The following is a 15,439-nucleotide window of genomic DNA, read 5'->3' as shown; positions in this document are numbered from 1 at the left end:
AGTTTAGAAAATAGCATGTGTGATTGTAAGAGGCACGTCAAAGACACTGTCCTAAAGTCATTATGCGCTCCTTCCATGTAGATTTTAATGATCACAAATGACTTCAAGATACAATCCAAAACTTTACAGGATTTGACATAATGCATAGTTGCACCAGAAGAATTTGCCAAGTATATATCGATTGTCCAGAAATATGGAACATAAAAATACAATAAAGATGATAGAGACAGAGAGAGAGAGAGAGAAGAGAGAGAACGTAGTATATTTTTTTCCAATGTTAGTGTCCTATATAAAAAGGCTCTATGGTGTCTGTTAGGAACAGACATACCTATTACTTTTGAAACCAAATACATATTTAAAAATTAAATAAATAAGATTATTAAAAGAAATAAATAAATAAACAAATAATAAAAAATAAAAAATAATTAAAATTTTGAAACTTTTAAGAAATCTCCAACCTAATAAAACATTTCGAGTCACAAAATGTGAACCGAATATAAATTATTCTTATCTCAATTTAAAATAGTTCTCTCCTAACCATTTCCTCCTACGTCAATTAGTAATTAAAAAATAATAAGTGTATGACATTATTGTTTAAAACATACTTGATATACTAGGAAGTGTATTAAATTATTGCTTGTATATCAAATTTATTTAAAGCGTGTTTTAATAATAAATAAATAAATGAAATTAGTGAAACAAATTAAACAAACAAACAAACATTTTAACCAGTTAGAAAGGCTAACTTCGTTGGCCATTATAATTCCCCTATAGACTTAGTCTTAAGGGAGAAATTATGGATTTAATTCTTCTTAAGAAAAGTTTAAATTAGAAAACAAATACTTGATACTTTGCATAGGTGAAATGGTTAACTTTCACAAATACTAATCCAACAATTAACAAATAAAAAAGGAAAAATGTTTTGGACCTCTTTTTGGAGAGACTCTCACCACCTCTACAGTGATGTGGACTAATCATATGTTTGTATTTTTTTTTTTTTTCTTTCATACTTGAACCAATTACAAGTGAATAGAGTTGTGGAGGTGATATTTTGTGAGAGTTTGAATCATTACTAATAAAAAAAAGAATAAAGATTCGAACCCCTTTTGCAGGTCACCCCCATAACCCCTTTATTTTTTATTGGTCATTATTTATTTATTTTTTTTCTTCTTCTTCTCCTTCCCTCCCAATCTCTAACCCCGCGTGTGTGTCTGTGGTGTGGTGGGCTGGGAGTTTGAAGGGTCTGAATCAATGCCCTAAAAAAAAATAGCACTGTCATAGATTCTACGAAGCAACCTAGTACGTTAGGGTACAGTTTCCCATGAAGCTTCACTTTTTACATGCAGAAAGACAAAACTAACACTAACATGCTGCTATATAAGACACCAAAAGCCTACACGCTTTTGCCATATTCGGCACAGACGCACACAGATTAAAGCCTCTGTCCTTTTTGCCATTTCTAACTGTCAAAACCTTCTTGTTCAAAAAAAAAAAAACTGTCAAAACCTTCCATTTTCCATTAGGCTACTCTTCTATCAAGGTAAGAATATAAATCCTATGTTTTCAACACTTATTTTTTGCAATAATTTTAGAAATACAACAATTGATCAGAAAGTTAGATTCTAATTATGGGGAAAGAATTTTTTAGAAGGAGATACTAGAAATAAATTTTGTAAAATTTCATTCTATGTGTATATATTTTGTGTTTTGTCTGTGTTCCTAGTAAACTACGTTTTTATTAGTCTTTGTTAAATTACTGTGGTTTTTTCATTAATTATTATACTTTTTGGTGGATTTCTTTGTGAAAACCCAGCTATTCTGAGTCTCAAATGGCCTACTCAAAGGTTGATGATATGAAGACCTATGTTATCAAGATGAATATCCACTGCGAGTGCTATGGATGCCAGGGCAAGTTGGAGGGATATCGAAAAATTCTTGGAGTGAAATCAGTAGATGTAGATGATGAAGAAAAAAAGGTGACCATTTTAATTATCGGAGATCCAAAGAAAGTCATAGAGAAGCTCGAAGGGCAAGAAAAAGCGTTTGAGCTCTTTGAGCAAACCTCGCCAATCAAGAACCGGGAAATGCAAATTGTGTTACAAAATCCAGTTCCAGAAATTCATGACCGACGTATGGTAGCTCAGCAGCCAGGTAATATCAAGATTTTCCATTTGTGTATATGCTTATATATATACACATGTATGTTTAGAATTTGGATATAAATTTTAATTCATTTTCTTTGTCTTTGTGATTTATTGACCCATAACTTATTATAACTTGTTCTTGGTATGCAACATATGATATCTAGATTGAAGAGTATCATATATATCTCCAATTTCTTTTACCGTTTTATACACAAGATATTATTTATTTTTATTATTTTGTTAATTCTAAAGAAGGAGCGTGGTCACCCAAAAAAAAAAAAAAGTGACATGTAGCATTTCTCATTCATAAACATTGAATACCCATAATTTTACCTAGAAAATATGATTGTGTAATTTGAATTTAATCTAACTTCGAATTTTTTTATTTTTTTATTATTATTTTTTTTTTGGTTTGATGGGATGGCCCTTGAAGCTCTTGAAATTGACAAATCGATTGTGAAGAAAACTCATGGCTGCTGCCCAAAGCATGGCTATAAGCTTGAGAAGAAAAGCTACAACAAACGATTCACATGCGATGGATGCAAACAGAAAGGGTGTGGATCAGGATACAGATGTAAGCACTGTGACTATGAGCTACACGAGGAGTGCATGTCTCCTAAACATTCCATTTCCCTTGAGATTTTCCCAGGATCCGTCTTTGAATTTTGTCATCAACCATCCTCGACACACTCAAGGTATTGTTGAAATTTTGTGTTTATATATTTATTTTTTGTGTCTGAGTTACTGGTCTCTAGCATTTCTTAATATGAATTTATTTGTTGCTGAACTTTAACCGTTTCTTCTTTGTGTTTAATAGAGTTTTTTCTTTTCTTTTCTTCTCCTCCTCATACAGTCTTTTGGTACCTAAGCACTTAGGTGAGTAAAAATCTTCCATAAAAGAAAATTTTGACTCAACTAAGTACTTATTACCAATCTATTATAGCACAACTTCATAAAGAGTCATTAGATATTTTGTAAATTTCCTCCCTTTTGTAATGTTTTAGTATCATTAATAAGATATTACTTTTTTTTTTGCCGATCAATAAACAAAAAACAGGTCATGTGATGCATGCGGGAGCTATATAAAAGGCTATTTCTATGCTTGCAATGCAAGAAACTTAGCTTTACACCCGTGTTGTAGCAACCTAAAAGCCAACTTATGCATTAGTGGCATGGATTTCATTCTTCACGACAACAAGGTCTCATCATCATCAAAGTGCAAAAAATGCAACCAGAAAACACCTTTGGGCACCAAAACGCCCAATGTGGGTTGTTCTTATGTTTCTAGATGCAATAAGTATCATTTTCATGTGTATTGCATAACTCAAATGGTGCACGAAGCTTGGACAAATGGTGATAACGATGGAAGTACTGATGATTTCGCTATGACACTTGAAAAAATGGATTTGAAGTCAGTGGAAACCAAGAACAGAAATGGTGGGAGTGGTGGTAACAATATTTGGAGGACAATAAGCATATTCATTAGCACAATAGCGGCTTGTCTTTTGGGGGATCCAACTGGAGTGCTTGTGCCTTTGTTTGTAGGATTCTTCATTAAGTCTATCCCAAAGTTACTCCCCAAATAAGACTAGCGCTTCCTATGGTTTCCTTAGATAAAGCTATTGTGTTTAATTCTGTGATCAGTTTTTGTGTTTTCAAAAGAACTGTTGTTAGTTCTGCATAGCATATTTTTTAATTTATTTTTTTGTGTGGTTGAATTGTGTGTACTAGAAGTGTGGCAAATAGAATTAAGATTGTAATCCTATGTTGAAGCATACTATATATTTTTAATTTGTACCCCTTTATTGTCCCTTGTAAGTCAATTATTGTAAGCTTGAACATTTTCCCTTTTTAAGATGATATTATTTTATCCATTTTAGTCCTTTATGTGAAACAAATGAATTCCCTTGTTCATATGCAATATGTTATCCTAATTGCTTCAAGGTTTCAATGATTTTTTTAAAGTAAATATTAATTTAAATGCTATACAAATATATTATTAAATTTTCTTTTCACTTAATAAAATGATAGTAGATCTATACAAAGATGGTGAATCCTACGAGTATTTGTAAATATACGAACCTAGTGTTTTTGTGTCAATTAGTAAGAATTTTTGTGTCAATTAGTAAGAAAATATGATAAAACTATGGTTATTTCTATAGCATCACTTATCTTTTATAAATAGGTTTTCCAAGAGGAAATGAGACTGTTAAGTTAAATTAGTCACCATTTTGTTCTCCACCCTCTCTTATTATTAACTTTCCAAGAATTTAAAATTTTTTTTTTTTGGTCAGGAAATTCATTGGAGAGTCATCAAGAAAAGGAGTGAGTACGATGGGTCATGCATTAATCTTGATGTAGTTTGAACACACAACTACAATGGGTTGCGTCCACATTAGGCGTCTTGGTTGACCTATTAATTAAAGGAATCGGTACCATGGTTCAAGCATTAACATTGACCTAGTTTGAGCACATGTCCCCCCTTTTTCTTTCTCAGAACTCAATCGAAAATATCATTATAATATGATGAAATTATTTGTAATTTTGTAGACAATAATGGTATCTATACCTAAAATTGTAAAAAGAAAAAAAAAATGTTCATAAATATTAATGCATTGCTCAAATTAATTTTGAGTGAACTCCCCACAATAATTAAAATGAATTTGAGTTACCATTGACTTTCATGTAGTTCCAATTTTTTTTTTATTTTTTTATTTTATAGAATTATTATTCTGAACTACAAGATTATGTAAGACTTATTATAAGACTCATTTTGATGATACTCACATAATAAACTCCACATATGAGACTTGTTATTTTTTTCTAACATCTATACCTTATTTTATAAAAAATATCTCACTCTTTCCCTTTTTCCATTTCATTTCATTCCTCACCTCATGCGTTCACATTTACAACTTCCTCAGAGTTTCTCACAATTTACTAGCGCTTGCTCTATGAGTGCGCAAAAATTATTCAGTATCTCAGGATACAACGTAACCATGTCATCAACTAATTACTACTAGTCAAACTTTCTATTGTTTTTTCAATTACCAATATAAATTGGTGGATCTTATTGTTTGACCAATTACGTTCAAACCACGAGTGTGTGTGCCAGAACATTGAGGCCATAAGTGGCAAGTGCTATCTTGGCCGAGGGGTAGGTTAGATAGTTGTGAGTAGCAGTAATAGGGATAGTCTGTACTATCGCGAATCTCTCTCGATTTCTGTCGTCTTTTTGTACCTTTAATTTCATGTTTTTTAATGAAATTTTTCTTTGCTGATCAAAAAAAAAAAAAAAGTGCTATCTTGGCCAAAAAAAAATTTTAAAAAAAATTCAACTCATACAAAATGTCAAAAATTTCTTCTTATTCACTTTATATTTTGGGCATTTTTCATTAAAAAAAAAGTCAAAAAATTATTTTCAAAATTATTTTTATCTCATATTTTAATAAAAAAAATTAAAAAAATATTTTAAAAATTACTTTCCAAACTAAACCTAAATAACTTGGTCACAAGACAATACTCTCACCAATTACTAAATGTTATGCCTTTTGTTATTCCCCAATCCCATCATCAAACACAACATTGTCAACCCCCAGAAATATAAAAAGATAAAAATATGAAAGAGAACGTATTACCGTCAACCCCCCCTCCACACCCATCGCAGCCACGGGTTACAACCAAAATTATCAAATAATTTTTCCACTACACGCCAGCGAGGTTGTCAGGTTGGGCGGCAAGTTAAAGTTAGATCCCCACCATTTTGTTTAAGTCAAGTTTTACATCTATTAAATAATACAAAAAATTAAAAAGTCACTATCTCATTTAAGTTATATCATCTTATTTAAATCACATTACTTCTCTAATACATTACATCAAATTTAACTCAAACCCAACCCATATAAGTCAATAAGTCAAAAAGTATACTTTTTTAGAACATCTCAAACCAACCATTAGTCTACGTGTGTGGACGCAAATCGTAGAAATATTTTCTTCAGAACTAAGGCAACGTTTGATTTAGTTTTAAAATTCATATTTAAATCAAAAAAATTAAAAAATGTGTTTAGTTAATAAAATTAAAAAAAAAAAAAAACCCCTCTCTTTTCTCATTTTCTCACATTTTACATATCAATCAATTAAATTTTCTCTCACACGTATCTATTTAACTATAAAAAAAAACTACAAATCATTCTAAATTTTATTTCAAAATTCATAATCAAATAAATTTTTAATTTTCAAAACTCTTTTCAATAACTTATTTTTCAAAATATAACCTAAAACGTTTTTCAAAAATTAAAGCAAACAGAGCCAAAAATATGCCTTAAATTTGAACCATAAAAAACAAAATAAAAAGTGAAAAAGCCTACCATGTCATCACACTTGTTTTTTACGAATATCACAAAAAATTGGGTAAATTACACTTATACCCCTGAAATTTGGGTTTAATACATATCACTCTTTGATATTTGAAAAATTACACTGATTCCTTATTATTGTAATTATTTAGACGGAAGTAACGTTGGTATCAAAAAGACATTGAATTCATATACTTTCTCTTTTTTTCTTTTGTTTTACTTCTCCTGTTTTTTTCTTTCATTTGCTTTATTTTTTTTTTCAATGTAATTTTTCTGTTTTTCTATAAGGAGTTGTTGCCTTTTATATGAGTAGGGGACTTTATGAAATGAGACTATTAATCACAGGGGCAAGAATATAATTTCTATAACGTCAGGGGATAAGATATAATCAGATCAAATCTCAGGAGATGTCAGTGTAATTTACCCAAAAAAATTATATCTCGAAAATTATAATTGACCAACTATAGAAACTTAATAATCAACCGATCAAAAATACCAGTAATGGAAATTCAAAAAATAAAAAAGCAAAAAACAATACAATAAAAATCATTATTTTTGACAATGATTAACCCTTTTTCAAATATATATATATATATATATAAGTGGCTAATTGAGTTAGCATACTTAGGCCTCGTTTGGGAACCCTCCCTTTTAGTCAAAAAGTTACTAAATTAGCCAAAAAGCCAACAACCCATACCAAAAAGTCAAAGATTCTCTTTTCTCTCTACTTTTTGTACATCTTTTCGTAAAAAGTCAAAAAATCATCCCAAGCATACTAATTTTTTTAGCTCATATTTTAGCCAAATAATTAAAAAGTTACTAAATTTTCATGTTCCCAAACGAGACCTTAATATGTGCAAATCAAATTACCAATCATTGACTGCACGTATGTACTAGCAAAATTGTTTAAAATTTTGCAAAGAATTTAAATGAACAAAAAAAAATTGTTTGAGATTTTTTTTCTTCATATTATAGTTTTTTTTAAAAAAAATTACAAATATTTTAATTTTTAGTTATATCATTTTTAAACACATTGAAAAAATAAAAATATTTAGCTAAAATGGGAGGGGGAGGGGGAGGGGGAGGGGGAGGAGGGACTCATTAAAAAATTATAAAACATGAAGAACTCAACCCTCTCTTGAGAAGTGTAAAAAATTCTAATTTATTGACTTATTAATTTATTTAAATTATATTATTTGTTTACTTTTACATGTTTGTTCATAATAAAAAAAAAATAGGTATATATATTTATTAAATTGAAGGGTAATGTTGGGCTAGTGAGAGTCCACCACGGGTCTTGTTTTGATAATCCGAACAGTGCAATGTGTAGAACTCATCGAGTACTATATGTTTGTAAAAAATCACGTTAATCGGATATAGATGGCTACATGATTAAGTCAGTTTTGTATAAACAATAAATTGTATTATAGTTAACGGTTGACAAAAAACTAACACAATCAGATAACTATCGATATCCAATCAACGTGATTTTTTACAAACATGTACTCGACGAGTTCTACATATTGAATGGTTCTGATTAACAAAACGAGATCCATGGTGGGCCCACAAGAGCCGAACAACGCCACCCAATTTAAGCCCGAAAATGAGACAACCATTTCCCATCTCCTAACAGCCGACTACAATGCCTAGGTACTGTACGAGCTACTCAATTACTTCTCCTGTACACTTATTTATATAATTTTTTAATACACATTTTTTTTTGTAAAAACTCAAAAAGTTAACCCAAACATCCATCTTTTTCTCCTCAACTTTTTAATCTAAAAAAATAAAAAAATATACTTATTTAAGACACCTCAAACAACCTTTAATTATTTTTGCACTTCCCAAAACAATTTGGAGGCTCCTTCTTGGGTCAATTCGACTTCCTATTATACACGTCATGCACAGTAAACTTTGCAACTGAGGTAGGTTAAAAATTAATTTTTTATTTTTTTTTATTTTTAAAAATTATAAATAAATAAATAATATAACTTAAAAAAATTAAAAAATTAAAAACTTAATTTTTAAACCAACCTGCCAGAACCACATCCTCTATGCTATGTTTGGTTAGGAAATTTGAAAAGCAATTTTGAAAAAGAAAAGGGAAAAATGGTGTGAAATTAGATAAAATGTAGGTATATTTTATTCACATTTTATATTCTTTTTCTATTTTTTTTCTAAATCCTTCATCAAATTCTTCAATCAAATACAGTATTATTGTTGCGTTGACGTGGCACGACTTCATTGGTCAATGCAACATTTTCCTATCATCTAGGTGCAAGTTTTTGTTTTTTTTTTTTTTGTTTTTTTATGTTTTTTTTTTTTGGTGGGGGGAGGGGAATTACAAAAAAAATTGTTGGTTTTATTTGATTTTTTGAAAATTATTTTTAAAATTTTTTGAAATTTGTTTACTTTTTAGATGTACTTAAAAAATAAAATATTTTTGAACAAATATGAAAAAAATTAATAAATACACAAAAATAAGAAAATGTACTAAATTGTTATATTTTAGTGATTTTTTTAATAATATTATAAGTTTAAGTGTATCTATTAAGTGTATTTAAAAAGTGAAAAAATTTAGGTAAAATATTTTTAAAAAAATTCACCAAAAACAAAAAATACAAAAAAATAAAAAAAAACTCATTTTTAGAAAATTTGAGCACACCAAATAACATATCCATTTGATTCTCATTTTGTAGAAAATCTGAGGAAATTACACTGACCTCTACTGAATTTTGAAAAAAAATAGTAAGTCTCGCTATTTTTATATAATTACACTAATTTTCATTTTGCTAAGGTTAAATAAACTGAAACTAATGTAAATAATGCAAAAACGCAAAAATAAACAACATAACATATATATTTTCATGTAAAACATGTGATAATATTATTTTTTCATTCATATAACTAATAAATTATTAATTAAAATTAGTTAAGTGTTATATGAATTATAAAGTTTCAAGATAAGTTAATGTAATTAAATCAAAACTATTAGGTTTATTGCATTTTTTTTTTTTAACTTTAAGGGACGTCAATGTAATTTATTCTTTTTCAATTGTTTCAATTTAAACTCTTAACTTTAGGCGAAGATTAATTGCAAGAAAAATTATCTTTATCATGCCATTTATTTCCTATTTATGTTTATACAATAATGTGAGACTCACTGCATATAAAAAAGAATTAACTTATGGTTTTGGTCCATCAAAAAATAATATTCAATTTTCTTAACAATAATTTTAATATAAAAAATAAAATAAATCACGCAAGTTTGACCAACTATACAAACTTAATAATCAACCTATCAAAAAGACTAATAATGGAAATTTAAATAAATAAAAAAAAACAATACAAAAAATTATTATTTTTTATTTTTGACAATGATTCATCCTTTTTTCAAATAAAAATATACATAAGTGGCTAATTGAGTTAACATAGTTAATTATATCAACACACGTAATGTGTGCAAATCAAAGTATCAATTACTTATTGCAATGTAACAGAAAAATTGTTTAAAAATTTACAAAAAGTTTAAATGAACAAAAAAATTGTTTGAAATTTTTTTTCTTCATATTATATTTTTTTCACTTTTTTTTAAATTACAAATATTTTAATTTTTAGTTGTATCATTTTTAAAAAAATTGAAAAAATAAAAATATTTAACCAAAATAGGAAAAAAATAATTCATTAAAAAAATACAAAACATGAAGAACTCAAAAACAATTTTGGAAGCCTCTTTTTTGGTCAATTCGACTTCGTTCAGAGGCAATTATTGACTACACGTCATGTACAGTAAACTTTGGGAGAATTACATTGCGTGTAATGTTAGAGATTTAAAAGTTCTATTAAAATTTTTATCAAATATTTTATATAGGTATGGATCCCATATAATACAGGTCTTATGTTAATCTCATACCATACAAGACTTTTAATAAAAAAATTTAATAAATTTTTTAAAATTTTTAATATTTTTATTACATTATGTTGGTATAAAGAAATTTATATTACACAACCATGTTTGTTTTACCTTCATAATTTTTCAGTTGCACCCCTCACAAACTTATTTACATCTTAAATAATTTTTTATAATTTTTTTTTCCCATCCGATTGTAAAATGTAGGTTCCATTTGGTAAGACTTTCTAAATATGATTTGAGAATGAGTTGTATTTTGAGTTTGTGTATTTAAAATTATGATTTAAGTGTAAAAAATTTGTTTGGTTATGATTTTTTAATAGAGTGTTGAATTGAGTTTTAAATTGAGTGTGGAATTGAGTTTTGAAAGTTTGATTTGACATGTGAAGTAAGAAAATTTGTTTGGTTATGAGTTTTGAAAAGAGTTTTCAAAACTTAATTCAAATTGTTATAACTCATAACAAAACACACTACTTTCACAATATTGAAAATTCTGATCAGTACTCATAACCAAACTCTTTTTAAAATTCAATTAAAAAATTTATTATTAACAGAAAATAACATTAATCAATTTTTTAATTGAAAATACCACAAAGGAAATAATTTTTTTTCAAAATAAATATTCAAAAAATTTAAATCATAAATATTTAAATAATTTAAATGATCTAAAAAATTTAATAAGTAAAAAATTAAAATAAATATTCAAAAAATTTAAATCGTGAAAATTTAAATAATTTAAATATTTGAAAATTTTAAATAATTTAAAATTTTAATATTTTAAATTTAAAAATAACTTTACACTCAAATCGTAACAAAACACATAAAACAAAACTCAATTAAAAAATTATTTTTAAAACTCATAACCAAACACATAACTCGAAACTCCATACTACTTTCACAATTCTACACTCAAATCGTAACTAAATATCTAACAAAAAAATTAAAATATTTAAAAATATTTTATAAAATAGAGTTTGAATTTATTTTTATAAAATGTTTTAAAATTTAAAAAATTAAAATCAAAATATTTAAAAATATTCAAAAAATTAAAAAAAATTAAAAAAATCATAACATATTTAAATATTAAAATATTTAAAATCTTAACAAAATTAAAATATTTTTAAAATATTTAAATATTTTAAATATTTAAAAAATTAAAATATTGATTTGAATTGAATTTTGAAAAGAATTTTAAATTATTTGTTTGGTTATAAGTTTTGAAAAGTAATAATTATATTTTGAATTGAATTTTAAAAAATAAATATAAAATTATAATTTAAAAATTCAAAATAAAAATCACACTCAAATTAATGGGTAAAATTATAATTGGAGGGGCTTACTAAACTTAGCCGTAATTTTTCCTAAATTTTGCGGCTGAGCGGTAAAAAACCACGTCCCTAATTATTGCGTTGACGCGGGTACGACTTGATGCAACGTTTTCCATGAAGTTTCTCGCTGTCATTTTGGTGCAAGTTTTTTTTTTTTTTTTTTGGAGTTGTCATTTTGGGTTGACGCCGGCACGACTTGATTGCAACGACCATGAAGTTTCTCGCTGCCACATTGGTGCAAGTTTTTTTTTTTTTTTTTTTTTTTTGGGGGGGGAGAGATTAATAAATTTTTAAAATTTTTTATATTTTTTAGATATATTTAGATGAATTTAAAAAATAAAATATTTTTGAAAAATAAAATTAATAAATAAATAAGAATAAGAAAATATACTAAATTTTCATATTTTTTTATTTAATAATTTTTTTCACAGATATTATAATTTTTAAGTATATCTATTAAGTTTATTTAAAAAGTTTTAAAAAAATAGATAAAATATTTTTAAAAAATCACTAAAAACAAACATATATGAAAAATAAAAAAAAATTAATTTTCAAAAAAATTTAGAAAACCAAATAAAATATCGATTTGATTCTCAATTTTTAGAAAAATCTAAATAAATTATATTGACCTCTACTAAATTTTGGGAAAAAAAATAGTAATTTTTACAATTTTGAGATAATTATATTAATTTTCCTTTTACCAAAGCTAAATGGACCGAAACTAATGTAAATAATGTGAAGAAACAAAAATAAAGAACATAAATTATATTTTTTTCATCTATATAACTAACAAATTATTAATGAAAAACGAGTTAAGTATTATATAAATTATACAATTTCAAGAGAATTTAATGTAATTATGTCAAAACTATTGGACTTACTATATTTTTTCTAAACTTTGAGAGAGGCTAATATAATTTATTCTTTTCAATTGTTTCAATTTAAATTCTTAACTTCAGGTGAGGATTAAAAGGAAGATTAAATTCTTTTTCAGTTGTTTCAATTTAAATTCTTAATTGGCCATGGCATTTATTTCCTATTTATATTTATACAGTAATGTGAGACTCATCGCATATAAAAAAGAGTCAACTTATGGGTTTGGTCTATAAAAAAAAAAATATATATATATATATATATAGGAAATATTAGTGAAACATCTCTCTTCAACTTTGTATAGTAGGAGAGGTTCAAGATATTTTTTTTATTAGTTAAGGTCTCTCAATAAAATTTCTCTGTGATCATACTAGAGAAATTTCAAAAATTTCTTTGTAATCATATCAGAGAAATTTCTCTGAGTCGAGTGAAATTTCTCTGAGTCGAATTTTCTCTGTGAAAATATTGAGGGACCTTAACTACTATGAAAATATTATGTGTCCTTTGGCTTATAAAATCTTAATAACACTGACCTTAAAAAAAAATTTCCAAAAAAAATTCTATTTTTTTAACAATAATTTTATTGTAAAAAATAAAATAAGTCACACACAAGTTTGACATAATTATATTGAATTTCTTTAAAATTTTAATTCACATAACACTTAACTCTCTTTTTATCAATAATTAAAATATATATTTTGATTAATTTATTTTATGTTTTTATGTTAATTTTGAGTTATTAAGCCTTACTAAAAGATGAATTAGTATAAATATACCAAAACACACTCTAAAAAAATGATTATTATAACATTATTATTATCATATTTTTACCTAATCGGAGACTCCAGAAACAGTGAAGAGGTCAAGTGTATGTTTTTTTCAAAAGTCGGTGGGAGGGACCGCCATACTTGCTCCCATTCACCTTTTGCTGCCATACCTCAGTTCTTCGTCAAAATGGAGACTAAAAGAAAGAGTTTGTCGTTTTTAAATTGGGGATTGTAAAACTTAATATGCAAAACACAGCTGTAACTCTACACCATCAATTCTAATAATGTTAGGGTTACCCATTATTATACACTTTCTCTTATATTAACAGAATGATGATGTGAAGTCTATTTTTAGGGCGTGTATGATATTAGATTTAATTTTTGTTTTGTTTGATTGCAAGAATATGATTAATGAAATTGTAAGGGAACAGATTATTTTAAAGAATTTATTTATTCATTTGACCTATTATCACTAGATTATTAGGCCTCGTTTGGCAAGAGGCTATTTTAGCCAATTAGCCAAAAAGTTATTAAATTAGCCAAAAAGCCAACAACTCATACCAAAAAATCAAAGATTCTCTTTTCTCTCTACTTTTTGCACATCTTTTCGTAATTAGCCAAAAAGTCATCCCAAACATACAAGTTTTTTTTACCTACCTTTTTAGCCAAATAGCCAAAAAGTTACTAAATTAGCCTGTTCCCAAACGAGGCCTTAGTAATCAAAAAAGTCACTGGTACTAAAAAGGTTGTTAGGGGTGGTTGGAGGCGAGCCTAGTCATGTCAGCCGATGATAGTTGGTTAGCTGGTGGCTGTAGACGTCCCCGAATCCCCCGGGAAGGAAATCCCGTTGTGTTCATTTGGGCTCACTACAGTTCAGATTCAAATGTCACGGTCCTGTATCTAGTCTCGCGGAGTGCAATGCAAGACCGATGGATCATTAAAGAGTCCAAATCCGACAAATCGTTTTTTAAAACAGATTTTTTTTGAAAAAAGTGCCAAACATTGACTGCTTTGCCAGATACAGAGTCGTCACCTAAATATTTTATTTTGGGGAATTTAGAAAATCCTGACTCGTTTGCCTAAGGCCACGTGTCTATCATTACCAAAGTTGCCTCGGCTCGGGAACTTGGGTACGATTGGGGAAGGTCACTTCGTGAGCACCCCTGGTCGCCCGATCAAAAATCAACCTCTACTAACCATGATATCTAGTTTTGAAAACATTATGTGTTCTTAATCCGGTTATTAGCCTAGATTTACTATGTGATGCGCACAGCATACAAGTATAGACTGGATCGCCTGAATTGGAACAATACATCTCATGTTTGTTTATTTTGAAAATGGTTTGATGGTGCTACCCGCAAGTAGGCTAAGACGTGGATTTGCCACCCTCGGGTGGGCTTAGAAAATATGATTTTGCCACTATCTAGTGGGTTTAAAACTCACAGTCAATGCATTATTCCAATTCAGATAATCTAACCTTCACCTACAGGCATTCAGGCAGGTATGTCAAATAAGCACATAGCCTTATGGTAAGCATGCTATCATGGCAGTCACTCACACACATGCAAGGATGCTAAACCATAAACACTTACCGAGTACTCCAAGCCAAAACAGAAGTTATGTTAGAAATCCATGCATGATCCTAACTATGCTGAAATGCCTAATGCAACACATGTAGAAATGCAACTACAATAGGCTCGGCTATTCTAAAGATGGCATGTGAAATGCTACAACTAACAAGTATTCAACTCGGAATTGAAATACAATGCAGTTAGTATGATGTGCCGAGCCAAGTGCATGTAAGACAGATGAATGAATGCAAATATGCAAGCATAAGTATGCTAATTGAAACATGCCCTAATCTAACCATTATAAGCTGATAAATAAAAGGGAGAAAGACGTGGGATTGGAAGACATACATCACACAAACGCACACTTATTACAATTATGCCCTTGCTCGGAGGGTCCGACAGAACCAAAATAAATAACGAATTATTACACAACACTAATTACCTAACAAATGAACTAGGTGAGCAAAGTAAACTAGCATGCTATGCTACGT

At 28.0% G+C, this 15,439-nt stretch overlaps 1 protein-coding gene across 2 annotated transcripts; it reads left to right on the top strand.

Annotated features, from left to right (window-relative positions):
- Window positions 1-1,403: 1,403 nt before the first annotated feature.
- Window positions 1,404-4,031, top strand: LOC114293615 (uncharacterized). 2 transcript variants are annotated; one of them, XM_082866654.1, is made up of 4 exons: window positions 1,404-1,540; window positions 1,814-2,151; window positions 2,578-2,839; window positions 3,202-4,031. In XM_082866654.1, exons 2-4 carry the CDS (start codon window positions 1,830-1,832, stop codon window positions 3,728-3,730), a joined length of 1,113 nt encoding a protein of 370 aa, XP_082722780.1. In that variant the 5' UTR covers window positions 1,404-1,540; window positions 1,814-1,829; the 3' UTR covers window positions 3,731-4,031. The 2 variants fall into 2 exon arrangements, with proteins under 2 accessions (XP_082722780.1, XP_028093534.2); XM_028237733.2 differs by lacking the exon at window positions 1,404-1,540 and having other exon boundaries at window positions 1,794-2,151.
- The last annotated feature ends 11,408 nt before the right edge of the window (window positions 4,032-15,439 follow it).

Source organism: Camellia sinensis, chromosome 1 (assembly GCF_055761805.1).
Source record: "Camellia sinensis isolate YWXY chromosome 1, ASM5576180v1, whole genome shotgun sequence".
NCBI classification, from domain to species: Eukaryota; Viridiplantae; Streptophyta; class Magnoliopsida; order Ericales; family Theaceae; genus Camellia; species Camellia sinensis.
The sequence above is the reverse complement of the archived record's forward strand: the minus strand, read 5'-3'. Positions and strand labels throughout refer to the sequence as shown.

Coding starts and splice junctions, on each gene's coding strand:
- LOC114293615 (XM_082866654.1), top strand. CDS start 1,830: ATGGCCTACTCAAAGGTTGATGATATGAAGACCTATGTTATCAAGATG. Junction 2,152..2,577: donor TATGGTAGCTCAGCAGCCAG/GTAATATCAAGA, acceptor TGGCCCTTGAAG/CTCTTGAAATTGACAAATCG. Junction 2,840..3,201: donor CCATCCTCGACACACTCAAG/GTATTGTTGAAA, acceptor AACAAAAAACAG/GTCATGTGATGCATGCGGGA.